General features: G+C 46.3%; 1 protein-coding gene across 1 annotated transcript in view; it reads right to left on the reverse strand.

Moving 5' to 3' along the window:
- The window catches only part of bnip3 (BCL2 interacting protein 3), a 59,802-nt gene that overhangs the window by 20,025 nt on the left and 17,243 nt on the right, over positions 1-22,534 (reverse strand). Inside the window, exon 2 of the mRNA XM_085994707.1 lies at positions 12,883-13,063. Within this exon, the coding sequence (XP_085850833.1) occupies positions 12,883-13,063 (181 nt within the window). The remainder of the gene's footprint in view (positions 1-12,882; positions 13,064-22,534) is intronic.

Below are 22,534 nucleotides of genomic sequence, written 5' to 3' on the forward strand. Positions count from 1 at the left end.
GCAATGAACGCGCCGCCTTGCGCCTTTATCAAATGTCAGGTCTGTCAGCGGTAAGCAGACCCTACACGCAGCAGCGGGGGAGGCAATTAAAATCATTAGTGGCTTGTTTACAGCCACTTAACAATGGTTTGTTCCCAGCTTTTTGCATTTGACAGGTCGCCCACTGGTTTCCCGCTGTGCCTAGACTTCATCTGTGAAGCTGAGGCAGGAGGTCAGTGGCCATTGAATCAGCTGATGAGTTGACAGCTTCAAATGTCAAGTCAAAGCTCCCAGCTGATTGAGAAATGTTCCCTTAACCACTAGCTTCTCTAAACTGCATTTCAGATTCAGAATGCTGCAAGTCTTTACACAAGTCTCCATCCAGTCTTGCCGCATTACCTCGCCCACCATTGACAGATCGCTTCCATTATCTCTACTTCACTTGCCATCTATTCTATCAGCATGGGTGCCCTTGAAACTCTCTCACCTTGGTCCTCAGAATCCCACCACGATCAGCCCCAACACCAGCATCAGCAGCACCAACAAGGTTTCAATGTTTGACACCATATTAACAGAAACTTTACATGGACATTGCATAAAACACCCAAGTGCCTACCCTTGTATGTTTAGTTGGTATGATTGCACTAGGATGAGGGTGAGTGTGAGGGCTGGCTAGTGAGATGGGGATGTGATAATATAGATAGATAGAGAGGGATGGATGGAGGTCCATGGTAAGTTGGTGTGAGTAAGGATGTGCAACAGTAGGGTAGGGCAGGCAGAGTGATAGGGATGTGATGAGAGGCACAGCAGGATGAGGTTGAGTGTGGCTTTGTACTAACGTTTCATGATCTACTGAGATCATTGAAACGTTTGTGCCACTGCACCCAGGTCCTCCTGACCACATCCCTGCTTGTGTCCTCCTGTGCAATGTGCAAGCGGGCTGTGTTGATCTCCTGGGGAGGTCTCTTCCATCCATGGGAAGGGAAGTGGATCTCCCTGCGTGCTGTGACTACCTCCACAAGCATATGGAAGGAGTCATGGGAGAGCCTAGTTGCAGCCCTGTGCCTCTGTGCAGTCATTGTCAGTGTTTGCAGCACCTCAATGCTGTAGAACACTGACAGCACAAATGTCAAAATAAATTTGGACATGGTCCCTTTATGGAAACTGGCTGATGACAGCGGCGGACCTGTGAGGAACGAGGCGGCGGCGGTGTTAAAAGCGGCGGCGAGGCTCAGGTAGGCCTCAGAGCGGCAGTGGCGGTGGACCTGCGAGGAACGAGGCAGCGGCGGCGGTGAGGCTCAGGTAGGCTTACCAATCTCCGAGCTCAGAGGGAGGGAGAGAAGTAAAAAGTAATCGAAGTGTGACGTCACCAGAAAGCAGGTAAGTGATTGGTTGGTGAGTATTTCTCTCTTTTTTTAAACTTAAACTCTGTGGTTTATACTTTCTAAGCTCTCTGTGGTGTAGCGGGGACTCTTGGTAAACCAGGGCCCTTAAGTATATCATTTAACTCGTGTAATTGGTGGGATTGATTTGATTTAATTTACTTTGAATTAATTAAAGGGTAAGTCATGGCAGGAGAGGTCGGCCCCGTGGTATGCTCCTCCTGCGCTATGTGGGAACTCAGGGACACTTCCTGTGTCCCTGACAACCATGTGTGCAGGAAGTATATCCAGCTGCAGCTACTGGCAGACCGCATTGCGGCGCTGGAGCTGCGATTGGATACATACTGGACCATCCGCGATGCTGAGTACGTCGTGGATATCACGTTTAATCAGTTGGTCACACCGCAGGTAAAGGTTGCACAGGCAGAAAGGGAATGGGTGACCAACAGGCAGAGTAGTAGGCGCAGGCAGGTAGTGCAGGAGTCCCCTGTGGACATCCCCCTCTCAAACAGATATACCACTTTGAATACTGTTGAAGGGGATGGCTTACCAGGGGAAAGCAGCAGCAGCCAACTTCCTGACACCAGGGGTGGTTCTGCTGCACAGGATGGAAGGAAAAAGAGGGGTAGAGCTATAGTAATAGGGGATTCTATTGGAAGGGGAATAGGTAGGCGTTTCTGCGGCTGCAAACGAGACTCCAGGATGGTGTGTTGCCTCCCTGGTGCAAGGGTCAAGGATGTCTCCGAGCGGCTGCAGAACATTTTGGAAGGGGAGGGTGAACAGCCAGTTGTCGTGGTGCATATAGGTACCAACGATATCGGTAAAAAACGTGATGAGGTCCTAAAAGCTGAATATAGGGAGTTAGGAGGTAAATTAAAAAAAATAGGACCTCAAAGGTAGTAATCTCAGGATTGCTACCAGTGCCACGTGCTAGTCAGAGTAGAAACAGAAGGATATTTCAGATGAATACGTGGCTAGAGGAATGGTGCAAGGGGGAGGGATTCAAATTCCTGGGACATTGGAACTGGTTCAGGGGGAGGTGGGACCAGTACAAACCGGACGGTTTGCACCTGGGCAGGGCCGGGACTAATGTCCTAGGGGGAGTGTTTGCTAGTGCTCTGGGGGAGGGTTTAAACTAAAATGGCAGGGGGTTGGGAACCTGAGCAGGGAGACAGAGGAAAGGGAAACAAGGATAAAAGCAAGAGATAGGAAGGAGAAAAACAAAAGTGGCAGTTAGAGAAATCAACGGTTTAAATCAAACATGGCCACAGTAAATAATAATTCTAAAAGGTCTAAGAGCGTTAAAAAAATAAGCCTGAAGACTTTGTGTCTTAATGCGAGGAGCATTCGTAATAAGGTGGATGAATTAGCTGCGCAAATAGAGGTAAACGAATATGATTTGATTGGGATTACGGAAACATGGCTCCAGGGTGGCCAAGGCTGGGAACTCAACATCCAGGGGTATTCAATATTCAGGAAAGACAGGCAAAAAGGAAAAGGAGGTGGGGTAGCATTGCTGGTTAAAGAGGGGATTAACACAATTGTAAGGAAGGATATTAGCTCTGATGATGTGGAATCTGTATAGGTAGAACTGAAAAATACCAAGGGGCAGAAAACGTTAGTGGGCATGGTATATAGACCTCCAAACAGTAATGCGGAGGTTGGGGATGGTATTAAAAGGGAAATTAGAGAGGCGTGCAATAAGGGCACAGCAGTTATCATGGGTGACTTTAATCTACATATAGATTGGGCTAACCAAATTAGTAACAATACTGTGGAGGAGGAATTCCTGGAGTGTATACGGGATGGTTTCCTGGACCAATATGTCGAGGAACCAACTAGAGATCAGGCCATCTTAGACTGGGTATTATGTAATGAGAAAGGATTAATTAGCAATCTTGTTGTGCGAGGCCCCTTGGGTCGGAGCAATCATAATATGATCGAATTCTTCATTAAGATGGAGAGTGAAGTAGTTGACTCAGAGACTAGGGTCCTGAATTTAAATAAAAGAAACTACGATGGTATGAGGCGCGAGTTGGGTAGGATTGATTGGGGAATGTCACTCAAAGGGTTGATGGTGGATAGGCAATGGCAAACATTCAAAGACCGCATGGATGAACTACAGAATTTGTACATCCCAGTTTGGCATAAAAATAAAACATAAAAGGTGACTGAACCGTGGCTAACAAGGGAAATTAGGGATAGCATAAGATCCAAGGAGAGGACATATAAATTGGCCAGAAAAAGCAGTACACCTGAGGATTGGGAGCAGTTTAGGATTCAACAAAGGAGGACAAAGGGATTAATTAAGAAGGGGAAAATAGAGTATGAGAGTAAGCTTTCAGGGAACATAAAAACTGACTGTAAAAGCTTTTATAGATATGTGAAGAGAAAAAGATAGGTGAAGTCAAGCGTAGTTCCCTTGCAGTCAGAATCAGGGGAATTTATAATGGGGAACAAAGAAATGGCTTGTCAATTAAATACATATTTTGGTTCTGTCTTCACAAAGGAGGACACAAATAACCTCCCAGAGATGTCGGGGAACATAGGGTCTGATGAAAGGGAGGAACTGAAAGAAATCAGTATTTGTAGGGAAATGGTGTTAGGGAAATTGACGGGATTGAAGGCCGATAAATCTCCAGGCCCTGATTATCTACATCCTAAGGTACTTAAGGAAATGGCCCTAGAAATATTAGATGCATTGCTGATCATCTTCCAACATTTGATAGAATCTGGAACAGTACCCATGGATTAGAGGGTAGCTAATGTTACCCCACTATTTAAAAAAAGGTGGTAGAGAGAAAACGGGGAATTACAGACCGGTAAGCCTGACATCGGTAGTGGGGAAAATGCTAGAGTCCATTATAAAAGATGTAATAGCAGAGCACTTGGAAAACAGTGACAGGATCGGACAAAGTCAACATGGATTTACAAAAGGTAAATCGTGCTTGACTAATCTACTGGAATTTTTTGAGGATGTAACTGGTAAAATAGATAAGGGAGAACCAGTGTATGTGGTGTATCTGGACTTTCAGAAGGCTTTCGATAAGGTCCCGCATAAGAGATTAGCGTGTAAATTAAGGCACATGGGATTGGGGGCAAGGTATTGACTTGGATAGAGAACTGGTTGGCAGACAGAAAGCAAAGAGTTGGAATAAACGGGTCTTTTTCCGGGTGGCAGGCAGTGACTAGTGGGGTAACGCAGGGATCGGTCCTTGGACCCCAGCTATTCACAGTATATATTAATGATCTAGACGCGGGAACTAGATGTAATATCTCCAAGTTTGCAGACGACACAAAGCTGGGTGGGCGTGTGTGCTGTGAGGAGGATGCCGAGAAACTCCAGTATGATCTGGACAGGTTGGGTGATTGGGCAGAAGCATGGCAGATGCAATATAATGTGGATAAATGCGAGGTTATCCACTTTGGTGTCAAAAACAGGAAGGCAGATTATTAGCTGAATGGCAATAGATTTGGAGAAGGGGGAAGTACAACGAGACCTGGGTGTCCTTGTGCACCAGTCGCTGAAGGTAAACATGCAGGTGCAGCAGGCGGTTAAGAAGGCAAATGGTATGTTGGCCTTTGTAGCGAGAGGGTTTGAGTACAGGAACAAGGATGTCTTGCTCCAGTTGTACAGGGCCTTGGTGAGACCACATCTTGAGTATTGTGTGCAGTTTTGGTCACCTTATCTGAGGAAGGATGTTCTTGCCATGGAGGGAGTGCAGCGAAGATTCACCAGGCTGATACCTGGGATGGCAGGAATGACGTATGAGGAGAGATTGGGTTGATTGGGCTTATACTCGTTGGAGTTTAGAAGAATGAGAGGGGATCTCATTGAAACTTATAAAATTCTGACAGGACTGGACAGACTAGATGCAGGAAGGATGTTCCCAATGGTCGGGGAGTCCAGAACCAGGGGTCACAGTCTAAGGATAAGGGGTAAGCCATTTAGGACAGAGATGAGGAGGAATTTCTTCACCGAGAGTGGTGAACCTGTGGAATTCTCTACCACAGAAGGCAGTAGAGGCCAATTCATTAAATATATTCAAGAAGGAGTTGGATATATTTCTTAAGGCTAAAGGGATCAAGGGTTATGGGGAGAAAGCAGGGACAGGGTACTGAATTTGGATGATCAGCCATGATCTCATTGAATGGCAGAGCAGGCTCAAGGGGCCGAATGGCCTACTCCTGCTCCTATCTTCTATGTTTCTATGATGCATCACTTCCTCTAATTGGCTGGGAAACGCGCTGGGCGGGCTTAACAAGCCCCATCAATGGAAATTCATTTCAGACAGCGGGATGGAGCCAGCAGCGGGATCGTGACTCGCCACCGACATCGTCCGCCACGGACCCGCTGAGGTCAGCAAAATCGCGGCCATGGAATGTCCCACTAGAAACAGTGGTGGATGCAGAACCTGTAATAGCTTTTAAAAGGGAAGTGGACAAATATTTGAAAAGGAAAAGTTAGAAGGACATGGAGAAAAAGCAGGGAATGTTTTATGAAAGATGACTTCCCCTGCTCTTTACCTACTTGTGGGATCTGGGAGTCCAACTATGAAACTGCCCTGTGATCCAGACTGGCTCTCTTCGTACTTCAATTTCTCTGAATGGCAAGCGGAGTTAACACTATGCCAGATGTTGTTTGGTTCATTTCGTAAGCTGTTTTATTTCAGTGCTCTTTATGTTTTGCCTACCAAGTATGATGAGAGTCACTTCATAAAATCAATACAACTTCTGCCTAAGTACTATTACACTAGCCTACATCGGTGAGTCCTTTACTTAATGTAAAAGCATAAACTCTCCCTGACCAGGGCTTAGGATCTCCCCTTGCAGCCTGCTGCTGCCCGATTACTGATTTTAAAAAGTCTCTCTCACAGCCCGCGCAAAGATCACAAAAGGTTTCCAGCACCAAAGTTTCTGAATAACTAGACATGATTAATAAATTGTCCATTATTTGAGTCTCAGTGAAACATCGTTCCATCTCGCATTGTAATTACTATCCATCTGCCTACTGATCCATAACTCCACATGGAGCTGTCTTGGGAAGCTACATAACACAGCTTATCACCGCTCACTCCAAAGTCTTTTCCAAGAACAAATAGCCAAAGAATCCTGAACCGTGATGCTTGCTCTGGTAAATCCAACTGTCGTGGTCCATGTTGGAACAAACAACATAGGTACGAACAGGGAAGAGGTCCTGCTGAGGGAGTAATAGGAGTTAGGAACTAAATTTTAAAAAACCAGGACCTCGAGGGTAATAATCTCTGGATTATTGCTGAGCCACGCACAATTTGGCATAGAGACAGACAGATCAGGCAAGTTAACACGTGGCTAACGGGTTGGCATGGGAAAGAGGAGTTCCTTTTCATGGGGCACTGTCACCAGTACCTGGACAGGAAGGAGCTGAACCGATGGGACAGGCTCCACCTGAACTGGAGTGGGACCCGTGTCCTAGCGGAAAGAGTAAATAGGGAGTTTGCAAAGGCTTTAAACTAGTAAGATGGGGGCAGGGATCTAGAAGAAATGAAACAAGCTTAAATATAAATGAAACAGGAAAGGAGAAAATGGGACAGACTAAACTAAGGAAGGATATAAATGGCCAGGGAATAACTATAGTTATAGAACTGGATTGTTAAAAGATGGTTAAAAAAAGTGAGAGGAATTGAAATAAAAAATGAGTTAAATTGTCTGTACAGCAATGCACAGTGTCTGTAATAAAACTGGGGAACTGGAGGCAATAATACGTTGCGAAGAACCAGATATAGTCAGGATTACGGAGACATAGCTACAGAAAAATCAGGATTGGGAATTAAACATTGCAGGGTATAACATATTTAGAAAAGATAAGAGTGGGAAAAAGGGGAGGTGGAGTACTGTACTTACCAGCGATAATTTAATGGCAGTAGAAAAAAGTAACGCAGCCATCAGTAAGACAGAAATAGAATCCATGTGGATAGAGATAAGAGATTAAAAAAGGATTAAACTTACTAATAGTCTACAGACCACCTAATAGTGGGAGGTGGAGGAAGAAATATGCAAACAAATTAGGGAAATGAGTAAAAAATAATAATCAAGGGCGAGTTCAACTACCCCAAAATTAATTGGCTAGAAGAATTAGGTAAAGGGGATAAGGGAATGGAGTTCCTACAATGTGTGCAGGACTCCTTTCTAACCCAGTATGTAAGAAACCCAACAAGGGAGGATTTGCTGTTGGAACCAGTAATGGGGAATGAACCAGAGCATATAAGTAAAAGTAGGGGAACAGCTAGGCAATATTGACCATAATATAATACGATTTAGGATAATAACTGAGAAGGTCATAAGCATGGCAAAGATCAGGGTAGTAGATTGGAGAAAAGCTGATTTTGAGGGGCTAAGAATAGAACTTGGGAAAATAAAATGGACAATATTGGCATGGCAAACAATGATGTAGAACAGCAATAGAAAACATTAAAAACGGAGCACAGAGCCCAGGAAAAATATATTCCGCTAAAAAACAAGAACAAACTAAACACTAATGAGACACTATGGATGAATAAAGACACACAGGAAAAATTGGGAGCGGCCTGCTCAGGACCTCCAGCTTAGCATCCGCGCAACTTAATGGGAAGATTGCTGGTGTCCAGTTCTGGTCGCCATATTATGAAAAGGATATAGAGGCACTGGAGAGGGTGCAAAAAAGATTTACAAGGATTATACTAGAACTGTGGGGTTATACCCATCAGGATGAACAGGCTGGGTCTCTTTTCTCTTGAAAAGCGAAGGATGAGGGGTGACTTAATAGAAGTCTTTAAAATTATGAAAGATTCTGATACAGTAGATACAGAGAATGTGTTTCCACGTGGGGAAGAGCAAAACTAGAGGCCATCAATATAAGATAGTCACCGAGAAATCAAATGGGGAATTCAGAAGAAACCTCTTTACGCAGAGAGTAGTGAGTGTGGCGAATAGTCTCTTCTTAGGCAGTCCCTCGGAACCGAGGATGACTTGCTTCCACATTAAAAATGAGTTCGCAGGTGACTGATGAGTCCAATGCGGGACCTACAGTCTCTGTCACAGGTGGGGCAGACGGTGGTTGAAGGGGCGGGTGGGTGGGGTGCTTGGGTTGATGTGCGCTGCCTGCGCTTGGCTTCCGCTTGCTCCCGGCGAAGAGACTCGAGGTGTTCGGCGCCTTCCCGGATGCTTCTCCTCCACTTTGTGCGGTTTTGGGCCAGGGATTCCCAGGTGTCGATGGGGATGTTACACTTTTTCAAGGAGGCTTTGAGGGTGTCCTTGAAGCGTTTCCTCTGTCCACCTGGGGCTCTCTTGCCATGCCGGAGCTCCGAGTAGAGCACTTGTTATGGGAGTCTCGTATCGGGCATGCGGACAATGTGACCCGTCCATTGGAGCTGATTGAGCGTGGTCAAAGCTTCGATGCTGGGGATGTTGGCCTGAGCAAGAACACTGACGTTGGTGCGCCTATCCTGCCAGTGGATTTGCAGGATCTTGCGGAGGCAGCGTTGGTGGTACCTCTCCAGTGCTTTGAGGTGCCTGCTGTACATGGTCCATGTCTCTGAGGCATACAGCAGGGCGGGTATCACTGCTGCTCTGTAGACCATGAGCTTAGTGCCGGTTTTGAGGTCCTGGTCTTCAAACACTCTCTTCCTCAGGCGACCGAAGGCTGCACTGGCACACTGAAGGCGGTGTTGGACTTCATCGTCGACATCTGCCCTTGCTGACAGTAGGTTCCCAAGGTATGGAAAGTGGTCCACGTTGTCCAAGGCCTTGTTGTGGATTTTGATAATCGGGGGGGCAGTACTGTGTGGCGGGGGCAGGTTGGTAGAGGACCTTTGTCTTAGGATGGTTAGTGTAAGGCCTATGCTCTCGTACACTTCGGTGAAGGTGTTGACGATGGTTTGGAGTTTGACCTCCGAGTGTGCGCGCACACAAGCATCGTCTGCATACTGTAATTCGACGACAGAGGATGGGACGACCTTGGATCTGGACTGGAGGCAACGGAGGTTGAACAGTTTCCAGTTTGTTCTGGAAATTAGCTCCACTCCAGTGGGGAGCTTACTGAGGGTGAGATGGAGCATTGCAGCAAGGAAGATCGAGAAGAGCGTTGGTGCGATGATACAGCCTTGTTTGACCCCGGTTCGTACGTGAATTGGGTCTGTGGTGGAACCGTTGGTCAGAATCACGGCTTGCATGTCGTCGTGAAGCAGGCGGAGGATGGTGACAAACTTATGAGGGCAGCCGAATTTGAGGACACTCCATAATCCCTCATGGTTGACAGTGTCGAAGGCCTTTGTGAGATCAAAGAAGGCCATGTACAGCGGTTGGTGCTGTTCCCTGCATTTCTCTTGTAATTGACGTGCGGTGAAGATCATGTCCATTGTGCCCCTTAGTGGGCGAAATCCACATTGCGACTCTGGGAGGAGCTCTTCGGCCACTGGGAGAAGGCGATTGAGGAGGATTCTTGCGATGACTTTCCCCGTGGCAGACAACAGGGAAACTCCTCTGTAATTACCGCAATCGGACTTGTCACCTTTCTTGAAGATGGTCACAATTACGGCGTCTGAGATCCCCTGGCATACTCTCCTCCTTCCAGATAAGAGAAATGAGTTCATGAATTTGCGCCAGTAGTGCTTCTCCGCTATGCTTTAGTGCCTCGGCGGGGATTCCATCTGCTCCTGAGGCCTTGTTGTTCTTCAGTTGTCGGATGGCCTTTTCAACCTCATGCCGGGCTGGGGTTGTGCGGAGATGGTGGCGGGTATCATGCTGTGGGATGGAGTTGAGGACACTCGTGTCGAAGACAGAGTCGTGGTTAAGGAGATCTTCGAAGTGCTCCTTCCAGCGGGCACTGACTGCCTCTCTGTCCTTGATGAGTACCTCTCCGTTCTTGGCCCGCAGTGGGGTAGGGCCTTGGGTGCTTGGGCCGTAGATGGTCTTGACTGTGCTAAAGAATCCACGCACGTCGTGGTTGTCGGCTAGCTGCTGGATCTCCTGCGCTTTCTCCACCCACCATCTGTTCTTATAGATGCAGTTAAGGGGAAGCTAGATAAGCATATGAGGGAGAAGGGAATAGAGGGTTATGCTGATAGATTTAGGTGAGGAAGGATGGGAGGAGGCTCGAGTGGAGCATAAATGCCGCCACAGACTGGTTGGGCCAAATGGCCTGTTTCTATGCAATATCCGTAACTGCTTTCCCAACAAACACAATTTTCTAAGAGGCTCTACAGACTGGCCTAAAGTGCCTCACTGCAAACAGCTTTATTTAAATATTACAATACATTGAAATAAATTCTAATGCCATTTTCCATCTGCTCAGGCTGGGATGGAGCGGGTGCTCACTATGCCCATTTGGAATGGGACGAGAGGATGCTCAATGAACAATGGAGCTCTTAAAGGGTCGCAGAGTTCTTTTTTTGTTTTGCAGTACACTTATCATAAATGCTTCTTTTATAAAAAAAATAAAAAAATAAATCAATTTATTTTATATTTTTGGGGGAACTTTTTCTTTCTCCTAGCCATATGTTGTGGATTCTAAAGTAATCAAATGTTGTTTGGTAATTCACTGAAAAGCCAACAGTAATGGAAGAATTTACAAAGTCATAGCAACACAAGAAGAGCTGAAAAAAGGATATAGAAAAGGTCTTACAATGCAAAATGTCAAAGGAGCTCATATAGTTGTACGGCATTTAACTGAAAGGTTCGTAGTGTTTGATGAGAGAAGTCCAAATTAATAATTGGGATTGGTTTTCAAGTGTCCCAATTCCAATGGTACAAGGGGAAAGAAGGCAGGCCAGGGAAATGAGCAGAGATGCAGTTATCACACCTGTCATTATGCCACCAACTGGCCTGAAATTTCCTGCGTATTTGCGCCCAGAGAGACACACGATCCGGGTGCATATCAAATACGTGGCCTAAAAGATTGAGGAATTTTGGCGTGAGTTATACACACAAGTACAATATGCCCAATTGCCTCGAACTTTTACAATCATCTTATCAATCCCTCTACCAAACGCATCTCCACCCATAATAATGACCCCGCCTGATCCTGGGAGATTAGCACTGCTGAAAATTGGCAAGCATTATCCTTGCTGATTTATGACAGCATCAGATATAAGCAGCCTGTGGAAAATCTACCCTTATAAATAAGAAAACGCATCTTATTCTGAATTATTTAATTGTTTATGAATTTCTTATGTCATGCATTACTTTTACTGGTGTATTTTGAGATGGGTAAAGAATTCAAAATAGCGGCTCAAACCAATTTAACAAAATTATCTATACCAGGAAGCGACTAGTTCATGTGGTGCATTTGGTATTCCTACCACTTGACAGTTTACTATTGGTAGCTTTCAAATAAAAAACTCATTGGTACTTACTGATTTAAAATCAAACTGCTCTGATTTGTTCACATTTAGTTGATTGAATGTTAGATCAGCTGAAATAAGGACATATCTGTTAAGTTACTAATCACCTTTTTTTTGCCATACAGAGGCTATGCGCTAAAGCAGTGGTAATGATGGCAAAATTGTCAGCATTCGCCATCATTACTCCTCTGAAAATGACAGCAACTTCTGGAGTCAGCACATGCGCAGATAAACACGAAAATCCAGAAGTTGCTGTCAGTCATTCCCTGCTCTTCCACAGGTTGCGCTGTGAATCAATTCAAATCAGTTTCTGGCGAAAACTTCCCCTATTATGCTGGAATATCACTGTTAAACCTCCCCCCGCCCCCGAAAAAGTTAAGCCTTGTTGAAAGAGATGCAACTGTGTTTTTAATGGCGTATTGACTGCTGAACAATCGTTCTGGCCCTAAAAAATGAATTTTGTATTTGTGAAATGTCAAATTTTTCCATTAATATGATATGAATTACTTGGCTTTTAAGTTTATGATATTTCAGCTTCTACCTTGATCCTATGTGTATGTCCCAATCTTTGTTTCGCTCTCTGTTAAATCTATAAAGAGTAAATTATAATCTGTGCATTTTACTTCCTAGTTTGCTGTATGTGAGAATCCTTCAATGTGTTTGGCTGCTTAGCCTGCTTGATGACAACACTGTTGTTAGATGCTGCAGATTTGCTTGATTTGGCGCCAGATTCAAACTAAGGTCGGGAGAGCGGAAATTGACGCCACATAGATCGCTAAATCTTTGTGGGCAGCTTTCTTCGAGGTCAGCGGCGAGCGATGTCACTTCGCCGCTGACCACAAATTCTGGGCCAAGACTTTGCTCCCAGTATCATTGATTACGTTGTTAGCAGAGACCAAACAGATATGACATTCAGTGGACACCTTTGGCTCTCAAAATACACTTGAAACATTGTTGACATGTTGCACATGAGAAGATGTTTTAAGTTACAGAAGATCATTTTGAGAAAAGACTGTGTTTCAGGCACAGCGTGCTTTAGCACCAACCCTGGCTCTGCATAGTTTACAGTATATTCGATCTGTGATCGTAACTGTTTAATAACACAAGTTAAACAAACATATTCATTTTTTATTTTTTGTGACAAAACTACATGCTGTACGTACCTGTCACAGTGAGAACTTCCTCTAGAGCTGGTTCGGCCCGATTCATGTTGAGCATCTAGAAGTATTTTTTCCATTTCCCCGTTGAGGATGGAAGTGGGTGCTGGAACCTGCTCCTGTCCTCCATTTTGTGTGCTGCTCCCATTGTTGCCATTGCTACTGTAGTGTAACTCTACCCAAGATCCTGAGTGGATTAGAAGTAAAATATTGTCAAATCCTCATACAAGTAATCTGGGTCTAAGCGACGTCCCAATATCCTAGCACAGGAAACTTTTGTTTAACCAGAGGTTAAAAGTCCGGAAAGCTCTATCTACTGGCAAAATTCAGGAGCCGTTTTTTTTTACTTCTCGTTGCTTTTTTTTTCCCCAGTCAGGCTCTGCAAGGTCAAGCTGAAGCTGTTGCTTAGCTACAGAGACGCTTTTAAGCTGCGGCCGACTGTTTTGAAGCTGTAAGCAACAGGGTTTGTTGATTCACACGGAGCTGAAAAGCTCCGTATGTTTTAACATTAGTGCTGGTTTATACGGCAGTTTTGATGGGACGGCACCAACTCGGTCCCGTCAGTGCCGGATACCAGAAAGTTTCCTGTATATGCACGCTGATGTTGCCAAGTTCTACTTTTACTCTTTAGGCAGTTAACAATGGGGTAGATGTCCTTTTACATGCATGTCTGACTACATAACACAAGCTACGGCATGTAACAGGATTCCACTGGGTATATCTAGTAGTTTAACATGGGGAGGGGGGAGATTTCATGACAAACATTAGCCATCAATGGTTATGAAAGACATGTTGAATAACTGATCTCCCATTTCAGCTTACATTAATTGAACATTTTGCCCTTCTTGGTTTCAGTCTTTTCTGATTATTGTATAATTCAGTAGCCTCACACAGGGCATGCAGACAACTGCTGTTCTGATCTTTTTTACATTTGTATATGAATCTGAGTTAGTATGACAGTTTGAAACTGCAAATACATTTTTTATTATACTGTACAGGCATCTGCTTGTAGCCTGGAGGCCTGTCTCCATCCCCAAATAAGCCGTGACACTCTCTGACCCCCTAGCTCACTTTTACTTGCAAACTGTAACTGTTAGTTGCAAACATTTGTTCAACTAAGCTGAAGCAGCAGACTGTTACCCATATTGTACTTTCCCAGCTAAGATATACATCACAATTCGTTCATGGTAACAATTTTGGTTTTACAATGAATACAATAAGTTCAGCTTATTAAACTGTAAATTCTAGCAGGACTAGACAGACTAGATACAGGAAGGATGTTCCCAATGGCGGGGGAGTCCAGAACCAGGGGTCACAATCTAAGGATAAGGGGTAAGCCATTTAGGACTGAGATGAGGAGGAATTTCTTCACCCAGAGAGTGGTGAACCTATGAAATTCTCTACCGCAGAAGACAGTTGAGGCCAATTCATTAAATATATTCAAGAAGGAGTTACATATATTTCTTAAGGCTAAGGGGATCAAGGGATATGGGGAGAAAGCAGGGACAGGGTACTGGATTTGGATGATCAGCCATGATCTCATTAAATGGCGGAACAGGCTCGAGGGGCCGAATGGCCTACTCCTGCTCCTATCTTCTATGTTTGTCTATGTCTATGAAATAAAACTGTCTGAATCAATAATAAAACCTGCACTCTAATTGCCTTTGTTAAAAGAACCTTGCACTATATTCATTGGCCCAGAAATTCGGGTCTCCACGGGTGAGTACGCACGGGGTACTCACTCGTAGGCCCGATGGAAGTGCCGGTTTCCTGCATGTACTGCGCATGCGCGGGAAACTGGCACTTCCGTTCCTCTGAAAGCAGGGGTTCAGAGGTCGAACGCGTGCGCGGGGGAGGCCGCGCGTGCGCATCAAACTTAGGTTTTTTTTTTACAGGTTTTTCCGTGAGATTAAGTCTGCAGAAGTTAGAAATTTAAAAAGCAGGCGTAAGGCCTGCTTTTTACAAGGTAAGTGGTGAATTAATTAAAATTAAAACATTTTTTCCGCAGGTTTATTATTTTTAAATACTTTAAAGCAAGGTAAGTTTATTGTTAGCCCCGTTAGAATATAAAATTATTTTTTTCAAAAATTTAAATTATTCTTTAAAATAGTTATTTCATGTAATTTATAGTTTATTTTAAAAATGTGATGTTTTTAAAAAAATTATTTGAAGGTTTAGTGCTATTTTGGGGCCGTAGTATTTATAAGTCTTGACAGCACTTCCTGTCAAGTCTTACGAATGGAGCATTCCCTGCTCCGATTGGCTCCCCATGGCCCACGTGATCCCGGGGGACGCATCGAACTAACTACGCCCCTGGGATACGCAAGCACTGCGCGCCGGCAGCTGGACCAGGCCCCGGATCGGAATTCCACGGGGCCCTACAGCTCAACGGCCGGTGCGCAAGGTAAGTGCAGGTCGGGGGCTTGCACCTGCGGGAAGCCCCCGACCCAAATTTCTGGGCCATTATGTAAATCACCAGTGCATAAACTGGTGAAGAAATCTGTTTTTAGAAATTCCCTTAAAATTGTGTTATTGCCTAAGATGATTACTTCCTAATCATAAAGTGCTACACTTTTTTTTAAAGCTGAGAGGGGTAAAAAAGAACTTATTAGGGGCTTATTAATGTCAAAAATGAACTGGGTGAAGTTTTTCATTTAGGAACTTGGTGCTTTCTTTAACACGGAAACAATTTGAAGAGAGGTATTCTCATCTCGTCAGAACTAATGTTACTTTAATCCCAGATGTGATGCTGTCCAAGGGATGTATTTTCCAATGTGTGACAAGTAAAAGAAACGAGCTAAAACTTCTACGGACCCTATAAAGGCAGCAGAACTACAGTGAGGCAGGACTTCCACTGCTTTAAAAAAAATTCTCTTATGGGATGTGGGCGTCGCTGGCAAGGCCAGCATTTATTGCCCATCCCTAATTACCCTCAAAAAGGTGGTGGTGAGCCACTTTCTTGAACCGCTGTAGTCCATGTGGTGAAGGTACTCCCACAGTGCTGTTAGGGAGTTCCAGAATTTTGACCCAGCGATGATGAAGGATTGGCGATATACTTCTAAGTCAGGATGGTGTGTGACTTGGAGGGGAACTTGGAGGTGGTGGTGTTCCCATGCGCCTGCTGCCCTTGTCCTTCTAGGTGGAAGAGGTCGCAGGTTTGGGAGGTGCTGCCAAAGAAGCCTTGGTGAGTTGCTGCAGTGCATCTTATAGATGGTACACACTGCAGCTACGGTACGCCGGTGGTGGAGGGAGTGAATGTTTAAGGTGGTGTATGGGGTGCCAATCAAATGGGCTGCTTTGTCCTGGATGGTGTCGAGCTTCTTGAATGTTGTTGGAGTTGCACTCATCCAGGCAAGTGGAGAGTATTCCATCACACTCCTTACTTGTGCCTTGTAGATGATGGATGTTGCACTGCATGTTGCCCCACCCCAAATTCCCTGTCCAGGAACATTTCAATACTGGAACAGATGACCCACACTTGTAGAATTCCGAACTACGATGCTGCCAGAAAGTCGCAGCGGCAACTTGCCACTCTGAATGTGGCAGTCCAAGGCCACTATGACCCCTTTTCCAATGGTAATTTGGGATCAATTGTCATTTACCTTCTCCACTGTAGGCCCCACTTAAGGCCCAAAATGGGACCAACACCTGCTCTCAGCAGATGCAGGTCTTACTAGGCAAATTGGAAGCATTTTTGTGATCGCCCCCACACTTCCAGAGTCACATAACTAAGGTGGGCAGAAGAAGCACCCACTCTTCATGGATTAGAATTTCAGCAGCAACTTTGGAGGGACAGAACCCAATGTCATTTAACTGATCGTTCTCAACTATGCACTTGCTTATATTCATGCATTTTGGTCAGCCTTTAATTTGATGGCAATGCAAAGTGTACCAAGATGTTCCATGTACCAAATGTGGCTTTGCTGCCCAAATGATGAGCAAGCATTTGAACTATGAAGGATCAAATCTGAGTGAAGGCCCACACAATCAAACAAATGAAGCTTCAGTGTGAGAGTATTTGTTTCACACACACATTCCTTAGGAGTCTCAATCACTCTTGCTTTGGGCAGCATTGTCATATTTGGCACATGAATCAGCTTGAGGCACTTCTGATCGTAAGGAATAGTATTCACCAGTTTTGCTGAGGATTGCACTGACGTTTGCTGGACATACTCACTATCAACCGAGGGGGTACAGGACCAATTGTAGATTAAGGTAAAGGGGAAGAGCAATTGGTGGATACTACAGGAAGCATTGAGAGGGCAGAAAGCACAGCATTGTGCCTACCATCTACACAGTTTAAGATGATTTGTGTAAGGCAGATCTATCTAGAGCTTACTGAAGAGACTTAGGTTGAGCCAAGCTGTCGTCAAGAGTTGTGGCACTATATAATCTGCAAACAAGAACAACGAGGGTGACAGCACTGTTCTAAGTCAAGGGAACCACTGCACTGAGTTTCTATGCCACTTGCGCCGTCCAGGCACCCAAAAGAGACTCGACAGGCATCAGGTGAACCTCTGCATTTGTGATATTGAAACTTTCACTTTTTCAATGTGCAGATGATTTGTGACCAGCCGCTCAAAATCATAAATTTCAATACACGCAACCCAAGGAGTACATATAATTCATTAATTTTGATGCAGTCCAATTTAACAGACTTATTTGCATGGGACAGTCGCATGGAAGGCTGGGCCCTGGAAGACTATGGATACGTGCTACCCTAATAGTTCACACTCCCTCTGGTGAAGTCCTGTACTCAAGTGCAGCAAAAATGTAATGAGTTCTACAAGAGAATTTGGGTGCTCATTAAGCAAGCTTAAGGGGCGTTCAAGCAATGTTTGCATCACCTAGGTGTGCCTTTGCCATATTCCACTGTGAAAGTTGAAAGACATTTTACATTGGGCTGCATGTTGCACAACATTGGCACTCAGAGGCCTCATATTGGAGGAGCATGAGGTACAGCAGAAAGAGAGGAGAGGAATCAAGATGAAAAGAATGCCAAAGAGTCAGTCGCAGAAGACTCCGCACTGCTGGCTGGTGGTGAAGTGTGGGAGAGCATCATAGCCCACTTTTCAAACAGGACTGCCAATGTTTAAAAAAAGTTTTTTTTCTCATTCCTGTTTCTTTTTCCCCCCTCTTCTGGGGAAAAGACCCACCCTTATCTGCTACAGGACAGAAGAAAACTGATGTTCTCCATATGAGAGCATTTAAGCCTATGTGTTAGCAAACGAGAAATACTTGCATTTCATATTGCACCTTTTCACAACCTCAGGTCGTCTCAAAACACTTTATAGCCAATTAAGTATTTTTGAAGTGTAGTCACTACTGTAATGTAAAGCAGGAGCAGGTAGCATGAATTTAAAACATACAAGGTGGTACACACCTCCATCCCACCTCAACATGAGTGCTTGCCATTGTCTCCATTTTGATGTAGGCCAGCACTCTTCAAAGGTTGTCAGGGGCTTCAAAATGTCACTGCCCAGTCATGTCCCACGACAGACCCTTTTGTTCCATGCCATGTTTTCTGCCATCGTGAGATGACTAGACATTATTGACGGGATCTATTCAATAAAATTAATGCAATGCTGCATTAACTTTCCTGGACTTGTGATAGGCACAATGCAAACTTTATTAGAATCCACACTTTAAAATACACTGCTGTGGCAGAACCACCAGAGGATTACGGACAATTGTATATAATTACTTTTACAGCAATGTAGTACAGCTGGGGGCTGCACTTTTAATGTATCTGTTAACTGTACTAGGGCTTCTTTCCTGTACTCTGCGTGATGACGTCATGCCGTCCGTCACGTGATCTCTCAACGGCAGGAAGAACGTGATGACGTCAGAGCTCGAAACCTTCTAGCAGTTGAGCTCGGAACCTTCTAGCAGTTCCAGAGAGGCTTTCAAGCAGACCAGACCTATTTGCATTGTATCCTACAATTTCCTGTACAGCTTCGTTTGTTCATTAAATTTTTATTGTTTTTGATTTTCTGAGTCGATCTCAATTCTTCGGCAAGAACCCCAGTTCCTACATTGGTGACCCCGATTTCTTCGAACAATTTTCATTGAAGTTACATCATGGACACGTACGCCGTCACCCTCAAACTGCCGCAATTTTGGGAGCAACAACTGGCCGCGTGGTTTTTCCAAGCGGAAGCCCAATTTGCAATCTGGGGAGTAGCAGCGGATTCGACCCGTTATTATTACGTGGTCTCCGCCCTCGACAGCGCCACGGCCTCGCGGGTCGTCAGCCTCCTCGAGAGTCCACCGAACGATGGCAAGTACGAAGCTTTAAAAGCACGTTTACTGCAGATTTTCGGTCTGTCCAAGTCGGAGCGCGCTCGCAGACTTATCTCCATGCCCAGCCTCGGGGACTCAAAACCCTCAGAGCTCATGAGCCAAATGTTCACGCTTTTGGGCTTGGAATCGCAATGTTTTCTGTTCCACGAGCTGTTTCTCTGTCAACTACCAGAGCCAGTACAGACGGCCTTGGCCAATTCCGCGATCACGGATTGTGCTGAACTCGCCGCGGAAGCGGATAAAATATTCACCGTCTCACAACAATCTTGTATAGCCACGAGGCGCCAAAACTATGCTGAACTCGCCGCAGAGTCGGATAAAATATGCTCCTGCACACAGCCATGTTGTGCAACCACGAGGTGCCCATCCCCCACAAGAGCGAATCCGACGACTCCTCCTGCAGGCTGGTGTGCATACCACGCTCGTTTCGGCGCGAAGGCCAGAAATTTCCGTCCGCCCTGCAGTTTCTCACCAAAAAAAAAACCTACCTCAAACCAGCCATTTCTGAGAAGAGCAATAAGGCCTAAGGGACGCGCCGAAGTTGCGATGGCCATCGGGTCGGCAAGGAAACTCCTATACATTACAGACTCCCTGTCAGGGCGACGTTTTCTCTGATACTGGCTCCCAGTGCAGTATCCTACCAGTGTCGAAGCTAGATCTTCAATCCGGCGGTCAAGGTCCCCCCCTCAAGGCAGCCAATGGTGCAGCCATTCGCACGTTCGGAAAGCGTAGGGTCCAGTTGAGTTTTGGCGGCCAACGTTTTGTTTGGGAGTTCATCACAGCGAAAGTCTCACAGGCCATCCTGGGGGCAGATTTCTTCTGCGCAAACGGGTTTCTCGTCGACGTCCGACACTGCCGGCTAATCAGTGCCTCCACTTTTCACTCGGTCCCCTGCCACCGAAGCACCACGATGTCTTGGTCAGTTGCCTGTGCAGTCCCATCTCCAAATGAGTTCTCTCGTCTTCTCAGTGAGTTCCCTGAGCTCACCAGGCCCACATATTCTTCTTCAGTCGCGAGGCACAGTGTGGCGCACCACATTACCATGACAGGATCCCCCGTTTATGCGAGAGCTCGAAGGCTGGAACCCGGTAAACTCGCGGCCGCCAAGGCAGAGTTCCATACAATGGAACGCCTGGGTACTATTCGACGTTCGAATAGTCCTTGGTCCTCGCCATTACACATTGTTCCTAAGCCGGGCGGCGGATGGCGACCATGCGGCGACTACAGACGCCTGAATGAGGCTACCACACCGGATCGGTACCCAATTCCTCACATTCAGGATTTTTCGGCCCATCTGGCAGGGAATTCCATCTTTTCCAAAGTAGACCTCGTCCGAGGCTATCATCAAGTGCCCGTGCATCCTCAGGACGTCCCCAAAACTGCCGTCATCACACCTTTTGGGCTCTTTGAGTTCCTTCGTATGCCGTTTGGGCTGAAGAATGCAGCACAAGCCTTCCAACGTCTCATGGATTCTGTGTTGCGCGATCTGCCCTTCATCTTCGTCTACCTAGACGACATCCTTATTGCCAGTAACAACACGAAAGAACACATTACGTACCCTTTTTTCTCGTCTCGGCCAACATGGCCTTATTATCAACCCGGCCAAGTGCCAGTTTGGGTTGCACAGCATTGATTTCCTGGGACACAGAATCACCTCAGAAGGCGCCGTCCCGCTGGCCACGAAGGTGGAAGCAGTCACCTCGTTCCCTCTTCCTCAGACCGTCAGGGCCCTCCAGGAATTTCTGGGAATGGTCAATTTTTATCATCGGTTCGTCCCCAAGGCGGCATTGTTGATGCAACCTTTGTACGAGGCCCTCAGAGGTAAATCGGGCAAAGACCCAATCGATTGGACACCCCAGATGGACCAGGCTTTCTTCGACACTAAGAACGCTTTGGCTGCTGCGACCATGTTGGCACATCCCCTTCCGGGCGCAACCATTGCCCTTACCACCGATGCATCTGATTATGCCATCGGGGCAGTACAGGAGCAGTGGGTCGACGGCACATGGCAACCACTGGCTTTCTTCAGCCGCCAATTGCGGAAGAACGAACGCAAGTATAGTACTTTTGATAGGGAGTTGTTGGCATTGTTTCTGGCCATCCGCCATTTTCGCTTCCTACTGGAAGGACGCCCATTCACGGCTTTTGTAGACCACAAGCCGCTTACTTTTGCGATGGCCAAGATAGCGGAACCATGGTCGGCATGGCAACAACGTCATCTTACGTACATATCTGAATTTACAACCGACATACAACATGTCTCGGGCAAAGACAACCTGGTGGCGGATTGTCTCTCCCGCGCCCAGCTCCACGCAGTACACCTGGGAGTCGACTATGTTGGTTTGGCAAAAGAACAGAAGGCAGACCCTGAAGTGCAGGCATACCGGACCGCACCTTCCAGCTTACAAGTGGCTGATGTCAGTTTCCAGGCCGCAGGGACCACACTCCTGTGTGACATCTCGATGGGCGTCCCATGTCCAATCGTTCCAGTCGAATGGCGCAGGAGAATTTTCGACACTATCCACGGGTTGTCACACCCTGGCATGAGAGCGTCACAACGACTCATGGCAAAGAAATTCGTCTGGAAGGGCATGCATCTCGACGTCCGTGACTGGACCAATACCTGCGTGAGTTGCCAGAAGTCCAAGATACAATGCCATGTTAAGGCCCCAGTCACCACTTTTCCAGTTCCAGAGCGTCGATTCGACCATGTGCACGTGGACCTGGTTGGTCCTCTCCCTTCCTCTCGCGGGTACACTCACCACCTCACCGTGGTAGACCACACCACCAGGTGGCCAGAGGCAATTCCTTTGGTTGCCACCACAGCGGCAGACGTCTCCAGAGCCTTCATCTCGTCGTGGGTAGCTCGGTTCGGGGTACCAGCTGACATCTCCTCCGACCGGGGGCCTCAATTTACCTCTGAGCTTTGGAACGCCGTAGCTCAAGGTTTGGGCACCAAGCTTCATCGTACCACCGCCTACCATCCACAGGCGAACGGTCTGTGTGAAAGATTCCACAGGTCCCTTAAAGCCGCACTGCGTGCTAGTCTCCGTGGGCCTAGTTGGGTGGACAGGCTCCCTTGGGTGCTGCTAGGTCTTCGCACGGCGCCTAAGGACGACCTGCATTCTTCTTCAGCAGAGCTGGTTTACGGCCAACCACTCAAGAGTGCCTGGCGATTTTCTTCCTCCTCACACGGAACCCTGGTCCCCAGCTCAGCAGCTCGTCAGCCACCAGGAAGCGGCTAGGAATTTCATCCCAGTGCCTACGTCGCATCATGACTTGCAGCGCTCCCATGTCCCGGTGGATCTTAAGAGCATCATTCGGCAGGATGCTCACAAAAACCCGCTCAAACCGC

The sequence above is a fragment of the Somniosus microcephalus genome, chromosome 8, assembly GCF_052327205.1.
Source record: "Somniosus microcephalus isolate GS21.2 chromosome 8, FLI_Smic_1.0, whole genome shotgun sequence".
Classification (NCBI taxonomy): domain Eukaryota; kingdom Metazoa; phylum Chordata; class Chondrichthyes; order Squaliformes; family Somniosidae; genus Somniosus; species Somniosus microcephalus.